Source organism: Pomacea canaliculata, linkage group LG7 (assembly GCF_003073045.1).
Source record: "Pomacea canaliculata isolate SZHN2017 linkage group LG7, ASM307304v1, whole genome shotgun sequence".
NCBI classification, from domain to species: Eukaryota; Metazoa; Mollusca; class Gastropoda; order Architaenioglossa; family Ampullariidae; genus Pomacea; species Pomacea canaliculata.
In genome coordinates this window covers 5087266-5101623 of record NC_037596.1, presented here as the reverse complement: position 1 = coordinate 5101623, position 14358 = coordinate 5087266, and the positions used below count along the sequence as shown (strand labels likewise).

General features: G+C 36.0%; 2 protein-coding genes across 2 annotated transcripts; one reads left to right on the top strand and one right to left on the bottom strand.

Moving 5' to 3' along the window:
* The first annotated feature begins 87 nt into the window (after positions 1–87).
* LOC112568284 (ubiquitin-fold modifier-conjugating enzyme 1) lies at positions 88–3616 on the top strand. Its single transcript, XM_025245524.1, has 5 exons — positions 88–242; positions 1336–1467; positions 1674–1750; positions 1988–2078; positions 3489–3616. The coding sequence occupies exons 1-5, from the start codon at positions 120–122 to the stop codon at positions 3576–3578; spliced, it is 513 nt and encodes a 170-aa protein (XP_025101309.1). The 5' UTR covers positions 88–119; the 3' UTR covers positions 3579–3616.
* A 526-nt stretch (positions 3617–4142) lies between these two features.
* LOC112568266 (palmitoyltransferase ZDHHC23-like) lies at positions 4143–13491 on the bottom strand. The gene is given in 8 exon segments (XM_025245479.1): positions 4143–7817; positions 8740–8844; positions 8846–8914; positions 9268–9379; positions 10530–10955; positions 11576–11805; positions 12640–12793; positions 13283–13491. Coding segments are annotated over 7 exon segments (1446 nt in total). The 5' UTR covers positions 12792–12793; positions 13283–13491; the 3' UTR covers positions 4143–7465.
* Between the last annotated feature and the right edge of the window lie 867 nt (positions 13492–14358).

Here is a 14358-nt window from a genome sequence, read left to right as displayed (position 1 = left end):
GATTGAGTTAATCAACTCCCATATGAGTGAGAGAGAAAGAGCTGCATTTATTGTCGCTAGAAAAAGCTGTCTGCTATACTTCCGCTCAGATGACAAACCGGAAGTTGTCATAAGTAAAGATGGTGGACGAAGCAACGAAGAAGACACTAGCACAGATTCCTCTTCTAAAAACAAAAGCAGGTCCAAGAGATGGAGAACAATGGGTTCAGCGGCTAAAAGAAGAGTATCTTTCACTTATCCAGGTAAGTATTCTGAGACAATTTAATTTTATAAGTTGTTTTTAACACCCATATGGGTGGACTTAGAGCCTGCAGACGAAATCTCAAAAATTACTAATTTGTGAATCTTACTTACGAGAACTAATTAGATGGATTTGGGGTTCGTGTGACGTGCTTCAGATTAGTTCTGCAGCTTTTTCAGTATTTTTTTCAGGTAGTAATTTTCATACATCTGTTGAAAGCATCCAGGCAGGGCAACTTGAAAATATGTCCTTTCCAGAGCAGGAATCGACCCATCATTTAATATATAATTCTTACTGGTCAGATCTGGCAGGCTTGAGACATTTAGACATTTAAAAATATACATAATTTAATTAGAATTAGTGAACTAGAAGTTCTTTTTAAATGTATTAATACTATGGCAATCTTTACTTACTCTGGGATGCATTCCAAATAGGGAAAACTGTATATAAATTTTGTAGATTAGGTTTCTCTTTCTGTGTGTTTGATTAAGCTTATTTTTTTTTTTTTTTAAGTATCATCATTATTCAGTTTGTTTGGCTTTCATTTAAAGATCCAGAGGATCTTTTGAGCACATACAACACATCTCACTTGTATCATAGCTCCCTGCAGCATTAATACTTACATGGCAAAATATTTTTATACATAAATGTGGAGAGATTGGCTTTTAAGTGGCTATCTTACTTCCCCCTGTAGTATTCACTTTTTTGGTTTGTCTTTTACTGTAATAAAAATTCCTCAGATAAGGTACATGTGACATACATCCAAATTATAAGCTGTGTATGGAGGAATTCATTTCCTCTCTCTCTATCACACACACATATATTTGTATAGAAGTGCAGTCTTCATTTTTTTTGTACTACCATATGTTGTGTAATAGGCAAGTGCAGTGACATAGAGAGTGTATATATTACATAGCTAGCCAAAGCTTCTTTGGAAATCCTTTTGCAACAAAATATTATGAGAGCCATGGTTGGTAAGATAATAATTTAAATCTTTACATACTGTTTTGGTGTTATGCAGTAGGAATGTTCTAGTCTGAGAGTGAGAAACGCATTCTGTTTATTCAATTCTCCCCTTCTCTAATGTTTCGCAGTATGTCAAAAACAACAAGGACTCTGATAATGACTGGTTTCGACTGGAGTCAAATAAAGAAGGAACACGATGGTTTGGCAAGTGCTGGTACATACATGAGCTGCTCAAATATGAATTTGATGTTGAATTTGATGTAAGTTTTTAAATGCATTAGAATCCTAACCTGTGACAATGCAGTTGTTATAATGCATTTAAAATCTAAAAACATGGTTTGCAACTGTCCACCCCTACATTTCAGACTAAACTGATGAAGATTTAGGAGGTTTTCTCTAAATTTGAAAGAGTGATGCACATTTTACTGAAGAAGAAATATATGACTGAATTGTCTTTGTTTAACAGATTCCTGTAACATACCCCACAACTGCAGTAGAGATTGCCCTGCCGGAATTAGATGGCAAAACAGCAAAAATGTACAGGTTTGTCATGAGACATTAAAAAATTACAGTTTATAGGGAGTACCAGTTGGTTTTTAGTGATTTAGTTCTTGATTAAACATTAAAAAAATTAATAATCCTAGTACCCAGGAAGAATCTTGAATGTGACCACAGATTATGTGACTATATTTTGGTTTAAAGAAAGTTATGTGAAATCTTAGTAATCAACAGTCTACTAACATATGGAATAACTCAGCACATTCTTTGAACTTTTCCTAGAGGAGGAAAGATATGCCTGACCGATCACTTCAAACCATTGTGGGCTCGCAATGTTCCCAAATTTGGCATTGCTCATGCCATGGCTCTAGGGGTAAGTTATTCTCTCCTCTGCATTAATGACTCCAGTTTTAAGACCACAAGTGTATGTAATAAAACTTTGTCTCTGTGTTTAGATCCCTGGATTCATGCATCTTCCTTGCATAAGCTAAGAAATCATTCCATTTTGGATATATATATCAGTTTATGTCACTTTCTAGATTCAAGGACAATTTTAGGTTTAAATTCATTTTTTGATGTGGTCAAGACACCCTTCTTGCAACAAATGCTGTGCTCTTGGCCTTGATCTTAAGAAAATGACATACATTTTTAGTTAGCAACATTACTAATTTAAAAAGGACTGGTTGATTACATTAAATGTATTATGGATATTATGTGGAAAATAATAACCATTCTTCACAAAACAAGGCAATATTAACTTGGTTATCTAACTGCAGATACTTAATAGGAAGAGGTGGCCAAACCTAGGACACATGAATTAGATGCTTTAAGGGGATGGCATGGAGCTTGGCAAGATAATTTGAGGATGCATTTTTATGAATCATATAATAATACATGCAAAACAAATAACATAAACTATAAAAGAATAAACAACAGTACTAACAAAGAATAAAATTAGATGCAGAAAACATAACCAAATAACAAGAACCAGAGTTGAAAGTAAGATGATATTGCAAAGGGTGGGTGTGAAAAAGAACTGTCATGGTAGGAAAGGGTGTTACGAGTAATGCTTACGGAAGAGGTGCGTTTTCAGGATTCAATAGTGGTTAGGTGGCGGACATGGAAAGGGAGAGAGTTCCTTTGTTTGACTGCACAAAAACTAAAAATCCTGTGTCCATATGTTGTTGTTTTGGTGACAGGAAGAGTAAGAGAAGGAGGAGAGTTCTATAGCTGGGATGTAAGGGAAGAGCAGTTCAGAGAAATAATCAGGGCAGGTGCCAGCAAAGAAATTAAAACCTAGCACGAACAGTTTGTACTGGATGCGAGAATGGATGGGTAGCCAGTGCAGAAAACGAAGGAGAGGAGTGGTGTGGTCCCGTTTCCTAGCTCTAAGCACCATGAGAGTTCTGTACTTTCTGGAGTTTGTGAAGAAGGTATACAGGGCAGCCAGCAAGCAAGTAGTTGTAGTAGTCAAGCGTGGTTTGAACAAACATACAGACAAGAGTGTTAGTAACGCATGTAGACAGAATGTGACAAATGGAGCAGATTTTGCGTAGCTCATAATAGGCAGACTGACAGACAATTGTAACTTGTCATGTCTACAGTGATAATGCATCCCAGATTCCTGATGGATGCAAAGGTGATATTTGGTGTTGCCCACCTTGATGTGTTTTGGTGAGCAAACAAGTGAAGATGTATTTCTTCTTCTCAGCATAGGAGGGCTTCTGTTATATCATCGTTGAGTTTAAGTATTATTAACTACATTGAACATTTGTATTTGCAGCTTGGTCCGTGGTTGGCTGTGGAGATTCCAGACTTAATAGCACGTGGAGTGATCACACACAAGTCATCAGAAAATGCTGTCAAGAGCTGATGTTGGAAACATCTGTAAATAAATGTTCTTTAAACAAATTAATGTTTTATGCTTTCCTTCTGTAGATATGATCAACTAATGAATTAATGTTGGAAGAAAATGATGAATATTGATACAAATTGTGATATCCTATTCTTTCTAGCAAAATGTGAGTGTTTTGGTGGTGGAAGTAGATTTCTCTGTGCTTACTGTAGTGCCTCACATAAATAAAGGGCATATAGAACTAAGAAGCAATCTATTCCCTTGAACCGCATTCATCAGGTTTGCCTCACCTAACCCTTTTCACCACCTGCCCCTTCTGGTATATTGACATGATGACTTAATGCCAGCTTAATGACATGTCTGGGTATGCTCCTATTTTTTGCTACCTGCTGCTGTGTTAAAATGCACCTTCAACACGTAAAGTGTATCACAAGCATGTGCAGCATTAGGTATGTAGGACAGATGTACACTTTCATGTTTGCAATGTTCATTTGGACATTACCAACTGTTTTTATATTTCTGTAAGGATAAAATCTGCAACATACTCATCAGTTTCACTATGATAGAGACTTACTCAACAGGTTCATTATGACAGAGATGTACTCATCAGCTTCATTACAAAAATGATGTAAGCTTGTACCTGATAATGAGAATTAGGTAATTATGCATGTGGCTGTTAGTACTCTAACTCGCTGAGATATGAAAATAAAAATACAGGCATAGTTGTGTCACTTTAACCTCCACACATCATACACACACAGAAGTCGATTTTTGCTCTTTAACCAAGACCACAGTATACTTGCCAACATAATTTAGAAAATTTGTGAAACTAAACAAGTCTTAATATTCATAAAAACACAAAGCTTTCATATGTATGTCACATAGAAATATATACATGTATGATTATATAGAGAAACAGTTTACATTATACATCTTGTCTGTACCAACATTAGAAATGTGAAAAACAACCATGGATGTATAAAGACCATATCAAGTAAATCTGTACAGCTGCAACATGTCCTGTAATAAACTGATTACAAATTAAAAAAACACTGATCCTGGCCTTATTGTACATTTTCTTAAAACTAAGCTTCACAAAGGCAATAATTGGTAAGATTTTGCTCAATGTTCACAATTGTGTCCATTTATTGGATGTACATCTTTAATGGAGTAACAGTCCTTTCAGATTTTACAATCATCTCATGGGGAAGTACAACAGTTTGCAAATACAACTTAGTTGCACACATATACCTAACCACCACTAAATATGTCTTCTATGCAAGTGTTCAAGTACACATAAGCTGGAATGTTGAAAAATCCAGACTGAACACATAATAAGAGAGTTATTAATTCACAAACATTCACATTTCCTGCAAACATTATTTCACATTTTGTGGCACCCACTTAAAGCCTGAATAAGACATTTTGTTTGGCTCTAGAGTACTAAAATGTCAAAATACTAAAGAAATACAGAAACTTCAGACCCACTGGCTACTTATACACCCTCAGATATGAATTCATCAAGCAGCACGATAAATTGGGACAAACTACACCCAAATCTAAACCATGTATCCGGAACATAAACAGAGTAGTTTTCACATGCCAACCTGTTTGTAAAAGTTAAGGAGTTAAAAAAATATATTTATCATGAGGTCTCCCTGTTTTTGTGTGGAGAACAACCAGCCTGGTTTCCCTGAGTGGGGTTAACCTGACAAACTGCACAGACTGCTGGACTAGAAGGAAAAGAGAGCTGAGACTAGGGCTGGCTGTTCTGCAAAGCTTCATTTTCATGGACAGACAATGAAGAATGGTTGACAAGGCTGATGCTTGAAAAAAAGTCCCTGTAAAAAAGAAGACTAGATGTGGAAGCAGGGCTCGGGTGAGGGAGAAATCAACATCTTTAGAGATTCTATTGCACAGGACTGAGTTCTCTTAGCCTATCAGAGTCCTGTGACTATTACAGAAATCACAATATGTGCACAATCATAGTATGAATTTATCAAACAAGGCCCTGGCACTGAGAGCAGAAGCGCATACAATATGCAAAAGCTATTAAAATTCAAATCCAAAACATCTTATGCAAGACTGACAAAGGCTTTCTGCTACTCTCTTGAACCCCGCTAGCATGCACACACACTGGAAATAAGGATTCTGCAAGTTGAATTCTTTAGGCTTGTTCATTTTGTGAGAATATGCGTATAAATGCAAATGCAACAGTAACTGACCTTTGAAAGTGCATGATAATAGGAACAGTTTGGAATTCTACCATGACGAAGAAATGGCAAATCTTGTAGAAAACAACTTGCAGATTTTGGTTTTTCTGTCTGAAATATGGTGCAACAGATTCACACAACCTGCATCGATTTCACAAAAAAAAAGTCTTCCAAAAAGATAAGGATAAAAAAAAAGGGAAATTAAAAATGTGTAATTGTTTGCCTGTACTACAGTGGTACTGGCTCAAGATGTACTAGAATATGTTACATATGCAAAAATAGAATGTCTTAATTTTTTTTTCCCTCGCATTTATCTTTCATCATTATCAACACATCAAGGATCAGTTATCTAACATTTCCACCATGCAGCAAAAATTCAATCTTCACCTCATGCACACCCACTAAACTGGAACAGAAGTCTAAGAAAATATTTACTTTACAGAATGTTGTTATAGTGGTGATATTAATCCTACAGATTTTTTTGTCAATTTGATCTTTCTTTTAATTTGTAAAAGTAGTTATCAGACTTGTTTTACACTCCATGAATTTTGCCCTTCAAAATAAAATCACAAGGAAAGGCTTTCTTAATGCAAGAAGCTTATTTTGGACACATGATTTTTGTTTTAAAAAAAAAAAAAAAAAAAGAAAAATGCTTGTGCAGGTAAGCAATGTCAACTACATGATAGTACACTAATAAGAGCACAAGAAGATTTTCCTTTTCCAAACAGCAATGCAGATACAAGAATGTTTTAACAGCAAACTTGAATAGAATCATCAAAGCTGTTGGAATGTTAATAAAGTATGCTGCTATTACCTGTTAGTTACAAAAATCTGTTTAGGGAATGAACAAGAACTGATGTTCTTATTTCTGATACTGCTGAAGGATGAAAAAAATTGCACTTTAACATTTTGATCACAGCTACTATGAACCATTTATAATTTCCCTGAGTTTAGCTACAATGTCTGCTTTTTGGTACTTCTAGAAAATCAGCGCTGATAATTTAAACCTGTTTCTAAAAAAAAAAAAAACTTGCCTCAGCATAAAGGTAATGAAAATAAATCAATATTCATGACTTATGTAACTAAGATGATCTCAGTTCAGCAGTTGTATCAGTTTTGTATCTAAGCATATTTGAAAAGTTATGATAGCCCACTGGGATTGATAAAGTTGGTTATTTGTCATTTCTTCTCAAGGAAAAACCTACATTCCCAAGTCTACTAGAAAAACTTTCTATTGCTAAAACAGAAAGATCACCGCCGACTATTTAAATAATGATAATCACAATGTGGATGGAAAACTAACTGCAGAAAGACATTAAATTTATAAATACCACATGGGCAAAAGAATGCAGTAAAAAAAAAAAATACTGGAGAAACTAAAAAACCCTTTTAAATACAAACAGTGGCAAAGAATATTAAAGTAGAAAGAATCATAATATGACACATGTTGACAAGTACAATGAGTGGGAAAACTGGAAATATACAAATACACATTCCACTGATTCAAATATGATTGAAAACTATTTACATGGGCATTATTAAATCACTTTGAAAAGCAGTATGCTGAAACATGTTTATATCTTTCACGTATGTTTCAGTTCTGTAAGCATAACACTTCTGCCTTTCTGAACAGTGAATTGGATTGAGATTTTAAAAATATGCTTTAAAACTTAAATCACTCAATAAAAAACACTAGAATGTGGAACATTCTACATCACAGCTAAAGGCATTCTGTTTTTTGTTTTTTTTTAAAATGGAGCTTAGCCACAACCCTAGTGTATGATGAACTTTGCTATGATGGAATTTTGGGGATGCTGGACGAGCAGGAAGCAAAAGGAATTCAAGCCAGTTGCGGAAGAAACCTTGGTTATTGACATTAGATGAGGCAAAACAGCAGCAGTGAACGAGGCCTCGAGACATGGCTGTGTGAAGCTCTTGTGATGTGACATTCTGGCTAATCAGAATAAACTGATACACCAGTGCTATTGACATGATAGCTGTGGCAATCAGTGTGTAAACAGCACACACAAAACTCATCGAGGTACTGAAAAAAAGGTACAGAAAAGCAGTCATTCAAATGGAGGTGAAGTCTTCAATTGATCACACATAAATTAGACTGATATGAAAGGCATTAACCCTCTAAGTACAATTAGCCAATGATCGTGGCTTACTGCTGGCAAAGCACGATAAGCCACGAACACCACTCTGCTTATATGACTCAAGAAAAGCTCTCCAGTTAAAAACCAAGCCAATCAGAAAGTTAGTTTCTGTTCTCAGGTCTTCTTCCTGTAGTTTTGGAACCATTTTGAATTTATTCTGAGCAATTTTGCAATTTTTTTTTTCTTGAAACAATGAGTGGCTTATATAGCAATTTCCCTGTGGATGACTTTGTTCGTGAGAATAGCAAGAATTTGTTGTCAAAAGCGACTGTCAACGATTTTTAAGACATTTGCGTCAGTCTGTTTGCTGCTAATTGATGGAGATAGGCTTTTGCCATTGTTTTCGATGAAAGAAGGTAGCCCATGAAAATGTGTTGATTTTGTTTTTAAAAGGTAAACTGTGAATTTTCTTGAATCATTGCTTTCACAAGAGTAAAAGTAGGCAATTTTCATTACTTTTATTGCAAAGTTCGACTTTTTTCCTTCACAAAGGTTTGTAGGATTTTTTTTGGTCTAATGTTTACCCGAGAGCAGCAATAATATAAACAAACATCACCCACTGTAATCTTCACCGTCTTCAATTTATATGCTATTGTTTCGTACGTACTTTTACTTCTTTGCTGTGCTAAGAGGGTTGTACGTACTTTTACTTCTTTGCCTGTGCTAAGAGGGTTAAACAGGTAAGCATTACAAAAATTCATTCAACAAAGAATAATGTACCATATAAATCACAATTATTAAAACAGTAAAAAATAATCAACATCAACCCAGTCCTAGATATGCTTTTCCACAAACAGCAATACTCACAAAAAATTCTGGTAGAGGAAACGGCAATCACTTGGAAAAAGGAACCAGTCATAAAGCATGATTGGTGTGCAGATAGAAGTCAAGGTGAGATGAGAGCCATAAAGCCACACAAACAAACAGAACCATTGCTGCCAGGAATGAGCGATGGTTATTGGCCCCCACACAATGATCAATCCTGAAAAAACAGATAGAAAAAATGAGACTTAAGTTATTTGGTTATTTCTCTTTCTCCTCAACACTACTTGTACTTTTAAACAGCAGCAAGAACTTTTGCCAAGTAAATAACTGGAATGTTTGACACACTTGTTCTTGTGACAACTGCTGCATAATACAGAACATGTTTCAATACCCCTTCATATACATTTGAAAGTTTCCACTGATATACTTTTACATTTAGAAACAGAGCTCATGTTGACTGTAACTCCATACAATGCAGGTAGCAATGATTTGCTGTTTTGTAGCATAAACTTATCGTTACAATATCAGCACATGAATACCAAACAGAAAAGGGGGAGCAGCTGATCTTACCATACACAGTGATGATCCCTGACAGCAATACAGGCATCACAGATGTTGCAATGACCAGCTCTTGGTGGTCGCTTGAAGGAGCAAGAACTGCACCATGTAATTAATTTCCCATCTAGACAAAACAAGACCTGCAGGTGTTACTCCTAACAAATCATATATTTTGTATGTGTGTGTATATATATGTTACTGTATATATGTACATATATAGAGCAAAGTAACCAAGCCTAGCATTCCTTTATTGTAATTGTTTCTATCCAAGCAACAGATCTCTGATTTCTCACTTCATGGCCAAGTACATTATTTATTTTTTTCATATGTTTGAAATTATGATGATTGGCTAAAACTTTGTGTAAAATACTCTCTCTAGATCCGGATTAAAACCTATCCCTCCAACATTTTCAGTGCTCAAGATACACACCTATAAACATGCACAAAAAGTCATCAACACAGATGCAAGGATAGTGAATGGATACATTTTTGTAGTGAAACCCTCGGCCAATTGGATGTCTGGGAATATCAGAGGAAGAGTAGTGTCCCTTCACCTAATGGCTTGAGGGTAACTGCTCACCATCTTCATTCTTAACCTTTGTCTTTTTTGCAATTAACAGGTGACCCTCTAAACTTTTGTTTGATTTTATTCATACTTTTTGCTTTTGGCTTTTTTCCTCTGTTCAGGGTGATTTTAATTAAGATTTTATTAAGACCACTTGAATCACTAGCTCATTACATGCACCAAACATGTCTACTTGTATTTGCTTTATTTAGACATACATGAACCGGCACAAGTGTCTGCTTAGATTCTGTTTTTGAGTAGATCACAACATAGAACAGTGGACTCCACCTTGCCACAACTTCCCATCCTGTTAACTGTTTGATGCAATGTTGTTGTGAAAAGCTTGTGTGCAATATTCTCTTTTTTGTATTTCTGTTGCTATTTCTTTGTATAATTGTTTGATGATATTGTTTGGTTTTATTTGAAAGTAGGCTATTTTGAATCTGTAGTTTGACATTGTTTTTATTTGTAATGAAGTGTGTAGTTCTACTTTACAGTTGAAAAATGCTCTATAAATCTGCTTAATTATTAATGCATCATGAGGTCATCTGTATATGGCGATGTTTGTTGGCATGTATCTTGAGATTTGGGGAAATAGTATCTTGCAATAATCCTTACCTAATCAATAGAAAAAAATTTTGCACCCTACTAGTTCTTCACAGAGATACATGCAGCCTCTAACTAAAAAGTGACGTTAAGAACTTCTCACCTCTAATAGGTCGTGAGTCAACCCACTTAACACTTGAGGCATCCAACAATGATTGGTCAGTCGGTATTGATATTTCAACAGAATCTTTGTCATAAATTTGATTCCCTTCGTCTCGTGGCTGACCACTTGAATGGTCATAAAGTGTTGTGCCATTGGGGAGACTTGCACGCCGCCCTGCCACAATCGTTCGTTTTGACAATGTGATGCTGAGTTCTGTCCCCTGATCTAAGATGACCAGGGTTGCCTTTAGCTTTGTAAGCATGTACAACATTAACATGGTTGAAGAGAACTGCAGAAGAATTTCCCACAGCAAGATTTCTCGAAAAGCCACAACCAAAGTCTGAAAAATCAGGTAACAGAATATCACAGATGTCAACCCCCAAGCAAAGAAGAAAGATGTTCTGCGATTCCCTTGTCGACGCCAGACTGCAAAAAAAAATCAACAAATAATTATAATGATATGCACCAAATTAAAATCAAATAAAGCATAGAGACTTGACTATATTTGACAGCAAATTTACTTTTACTCATAGACATCAGCATGTGATGCAAAATGGAGAAAAGCTTTTACTGGAGGTATTTTTATCAGAATCAAAAAAATATTCTATGTGTATTTGATAGGCATTATTATATTCCTTAAAACGTAGTTTTGACATCTCAAGGTTTTCTCACACATTTATGTTCACTATCCTCATTGAGTGTTGCTAATTTGTGCCATAACTACTTTTCAATTCTCCCCATATAACACTGAACAAAGATGTACAATATAAAGACCAAAAAAAAATTAAAACCTAGTTAAAAACACTTTTTAAAAATCTTATGCTGTGAGAGATCTGAAGCGTTCTTAGGAATTCATGTAGACAAAAATTTTCCAGATCCTGTTATGGGTAGTAAATGGTCACTTTAATTTTTCTTTGGTTTTGCTAAGTCAAATATTATCTCCCTTTGGTGACTCTGCTCTTTTGGATGAACATAATTGTCTGAAAAGTTTAAAATGTCTGAAACATTCATTTGTGCAAGTCATACGAAGTTCTATAGAATGTCACCTGGTAAAATATTATGATAAATGCAGGCATCAAGAGAAAAGCTAATACAGTAGCAGCAGGCCCAAGAAGCAAAAAGAAGACAGCATGGCACCATCACAACAGGTGTGACGATATCCATTCTGACTTTAACAGCTCCCTTGCCAGTTAAAGATGGAACACGACATCGATCTGCAAGTGTGTTCATTATCTGATCGACAGTAGATGAGGGCACTACACGACACGTCACACATCTGGAATGAAAACCAAACGTTTTGCACATTTATAGAAAAGTTATTAATCATTAAGTTGCATAATTATGCATTTCAAATAAACACAGCAGGGAAGAGTAAAATTAAGAGCAAACAAGCAGGTTGTGAAGGGGAAAAAGGATTTTTTTTTTTTGCATCAAGAACCACCTGCAATTTGCACCCACTTTTGTGTAGATTCCTCTCCTAAGGACATAAAAAAAAATTACATAGTGATTGACTACATGCCACATTACTTTCTTGAAAAGCTCATTATAAAAAGTTTATAAAAAGTAATTTAGAACAGGAGTATTTTTTAAGTCTTTGCATATGGATAAAGCCTACAAGCTGCTTGTTTGCTAATCTTCCTGTTAAATATACTCTCTTTTGTTTGCTAATTTAATACTTGGATTGATTTACTTTTTGAAATCAGCCACAGATCCTAACCCTCACCCATTCCCCAGTCCTAGCCCGAATCCCAGCTCATAAATTGTGCCATGAACCTAGATGTACACTTTTCCAGTTAATGAGCCTGCATTCTCTCTGACACATTCTCTCTCTTATATATGTATACAATCTCTTGATTAAACAGAACACAAAAATATAAAAAAGTAATATTTAAATTTAAAAGTAACAATAATTAAGCCTATATCTTTGTCATCTAATGCAACACCTTTGTCAATAAACTAAAGCTGCCTCAGTGAAATAATTAGTTGGTTTTTTTATTACTTTAAGGATAAAATTTGCCTAATGTGCTGACCAAAAAGTAAAATGAACAGACAAGTTTAGCACATGTTTTATGTAGGATACAGTGCTTTATGTATAAACTTGAATTTCTACCTGTCACAAGCTTCATCCAGAGCCTGACAGTCACAGCAGCAGGCAAGAATGTGACTTCTTTCCCCATGCTCATTCTCATACTCGCAGCAACACAGTGTATCCAATCTGTTACCAGTCCCCCCTCGAGACTGCGATGAAGATTTTTCAGTCATGGCTGTTGAATTTAGCATATCAGTCATTAACTGAGAGTTTCTAAAACTGCCTATAAATCCAAGAATGATTCATTTTTATTTCATTCTTTACATAAAGACACTCCAACATCTGAAGATACTTGTATCCCACAAACCAAATTTGCTAAATAATCCTTGTACAGAAGGCCTTTACTTGTATCAATAAAATAACTCATCGAGATTTTATCTTTGGAGCACAATTATGTTCAAGTCTTGCTGTTTGACAACATAATTCGAATATCGTATCTCATTCGTCACTATGACTGTCGTAAAGCCACGTGGCATTTAGGTGTCGCAAGAATCATGCTATGATCTAGTAAAAATTATCAATGCTTGATTGTACTCAATGGTTTAACTAGCGACGGAATCACACATGAGCGACACACCCGTCTTGTACTGCGCAGTGATACGATTAACTCATCTCGTCCACCCGTTCAAACACCCTAGAAAGAGCTAGAAAAAAACCAGCTTACTGAGCTGCTCAGTCGAAGGTGCTTGTTGTTGAGCTGTATTTGATTTGCCCACTGATATCGAGCGACTCGCTATATGATACGAACTCCAGGCTTCAACTTTTCTCTTCCGGTGTGTGGGAGGGAGGGGGGTATCGATATAGTCAACGAGAGTTACCTGAGCATGACCGGGGGCGCCCGATAGTGCAGTGGTTAAAACACTTGCTTCCCACTGCAGTGTGGGTTCAGATCTCGTCTCTGGACACTCTCTGCACGTGACACTTGTCTACAGGAAAGGACCTCGTGGGGGGCGGAATTACATGTATATCATTTTCCATGACAAATAAGGAACGACTGTCGTCTAGCCGAAGTGCACAAAGAACAAATACGCCTTCACCATTACAGCAACAAAACTTCGTAAACATATCGCATTACTTTTGCAGACTGTAGCACCACGTGTACAGTACAAGTTCGTGGTAGCATGCAAAGAATTTAAGCCGATCTCGATCTCTCCTTCTTCTCTCCTTCATCTCTCTTTCTTCGTATTTGCTTTCAGTTTGCAAGTCTCGTGGCGACTCGCATGAACTACCTCATATTTTATTAAGTTAATATGTCGAGACGTATTACTAGGTGGAAGACTCCGCATTTGGCGGGACAGTCCGTTTTTGACCTGTGGTCCGCTGAATTCGGGCGGGGGCCAAGTGTCCCGCTTTCCTTGGCTTCTGGCAGTCATAATGTCCGGTTGTCTTTTAAAATATTTTTTCGGCGTTTTTTGGAGCGGTGACGAACATCATCGGCCGTGTCCCGCTTTCGCACCGACGTCTGGTCTTAAATTACGTACTTCAAATAATTATATCGATATTCAAGAAATTGTTATTAAAAAAAAAAAACGAATAGAGGCAAAATGTAAAAAAATAATTTCAAAAGGAATAATGTGAATGAGAATCAATTAACTGATCGAAAGAAATTTAGATTGTGTTAAGCGGCGGGGTCATGAATAGAGTATACTCTATTATTTATATACTAGTGCTATTTCTTGTCTGAGTATATAATCTGATGCAGGGGCGTTCACAAGGTGTGCTGGCCTAAACGGAAAAGAA

Coding starts and splice junctions, on each gene's coding strand:
- LOC112568284 (XM_025245524.1), top strand. CDS start 120: ATGGTGGACGAAGCAACGAAGAAGACACTAGCACAGATTCCTCTTCTA. Junction 243..1,335: donor AGTATCTTTCACTTATCCAG/GTAAGTATTCTG, acceptor AATGTTTCGCAG/TATGTCAAAAACAACAAGGA. Junction 1,751..1,987: donor AAAACAGCAAAAATGTACAG/GTTTGTCATGAG, acceptor AACTTTTCCTAG/AGGAGGAAAGATATGCCTGA.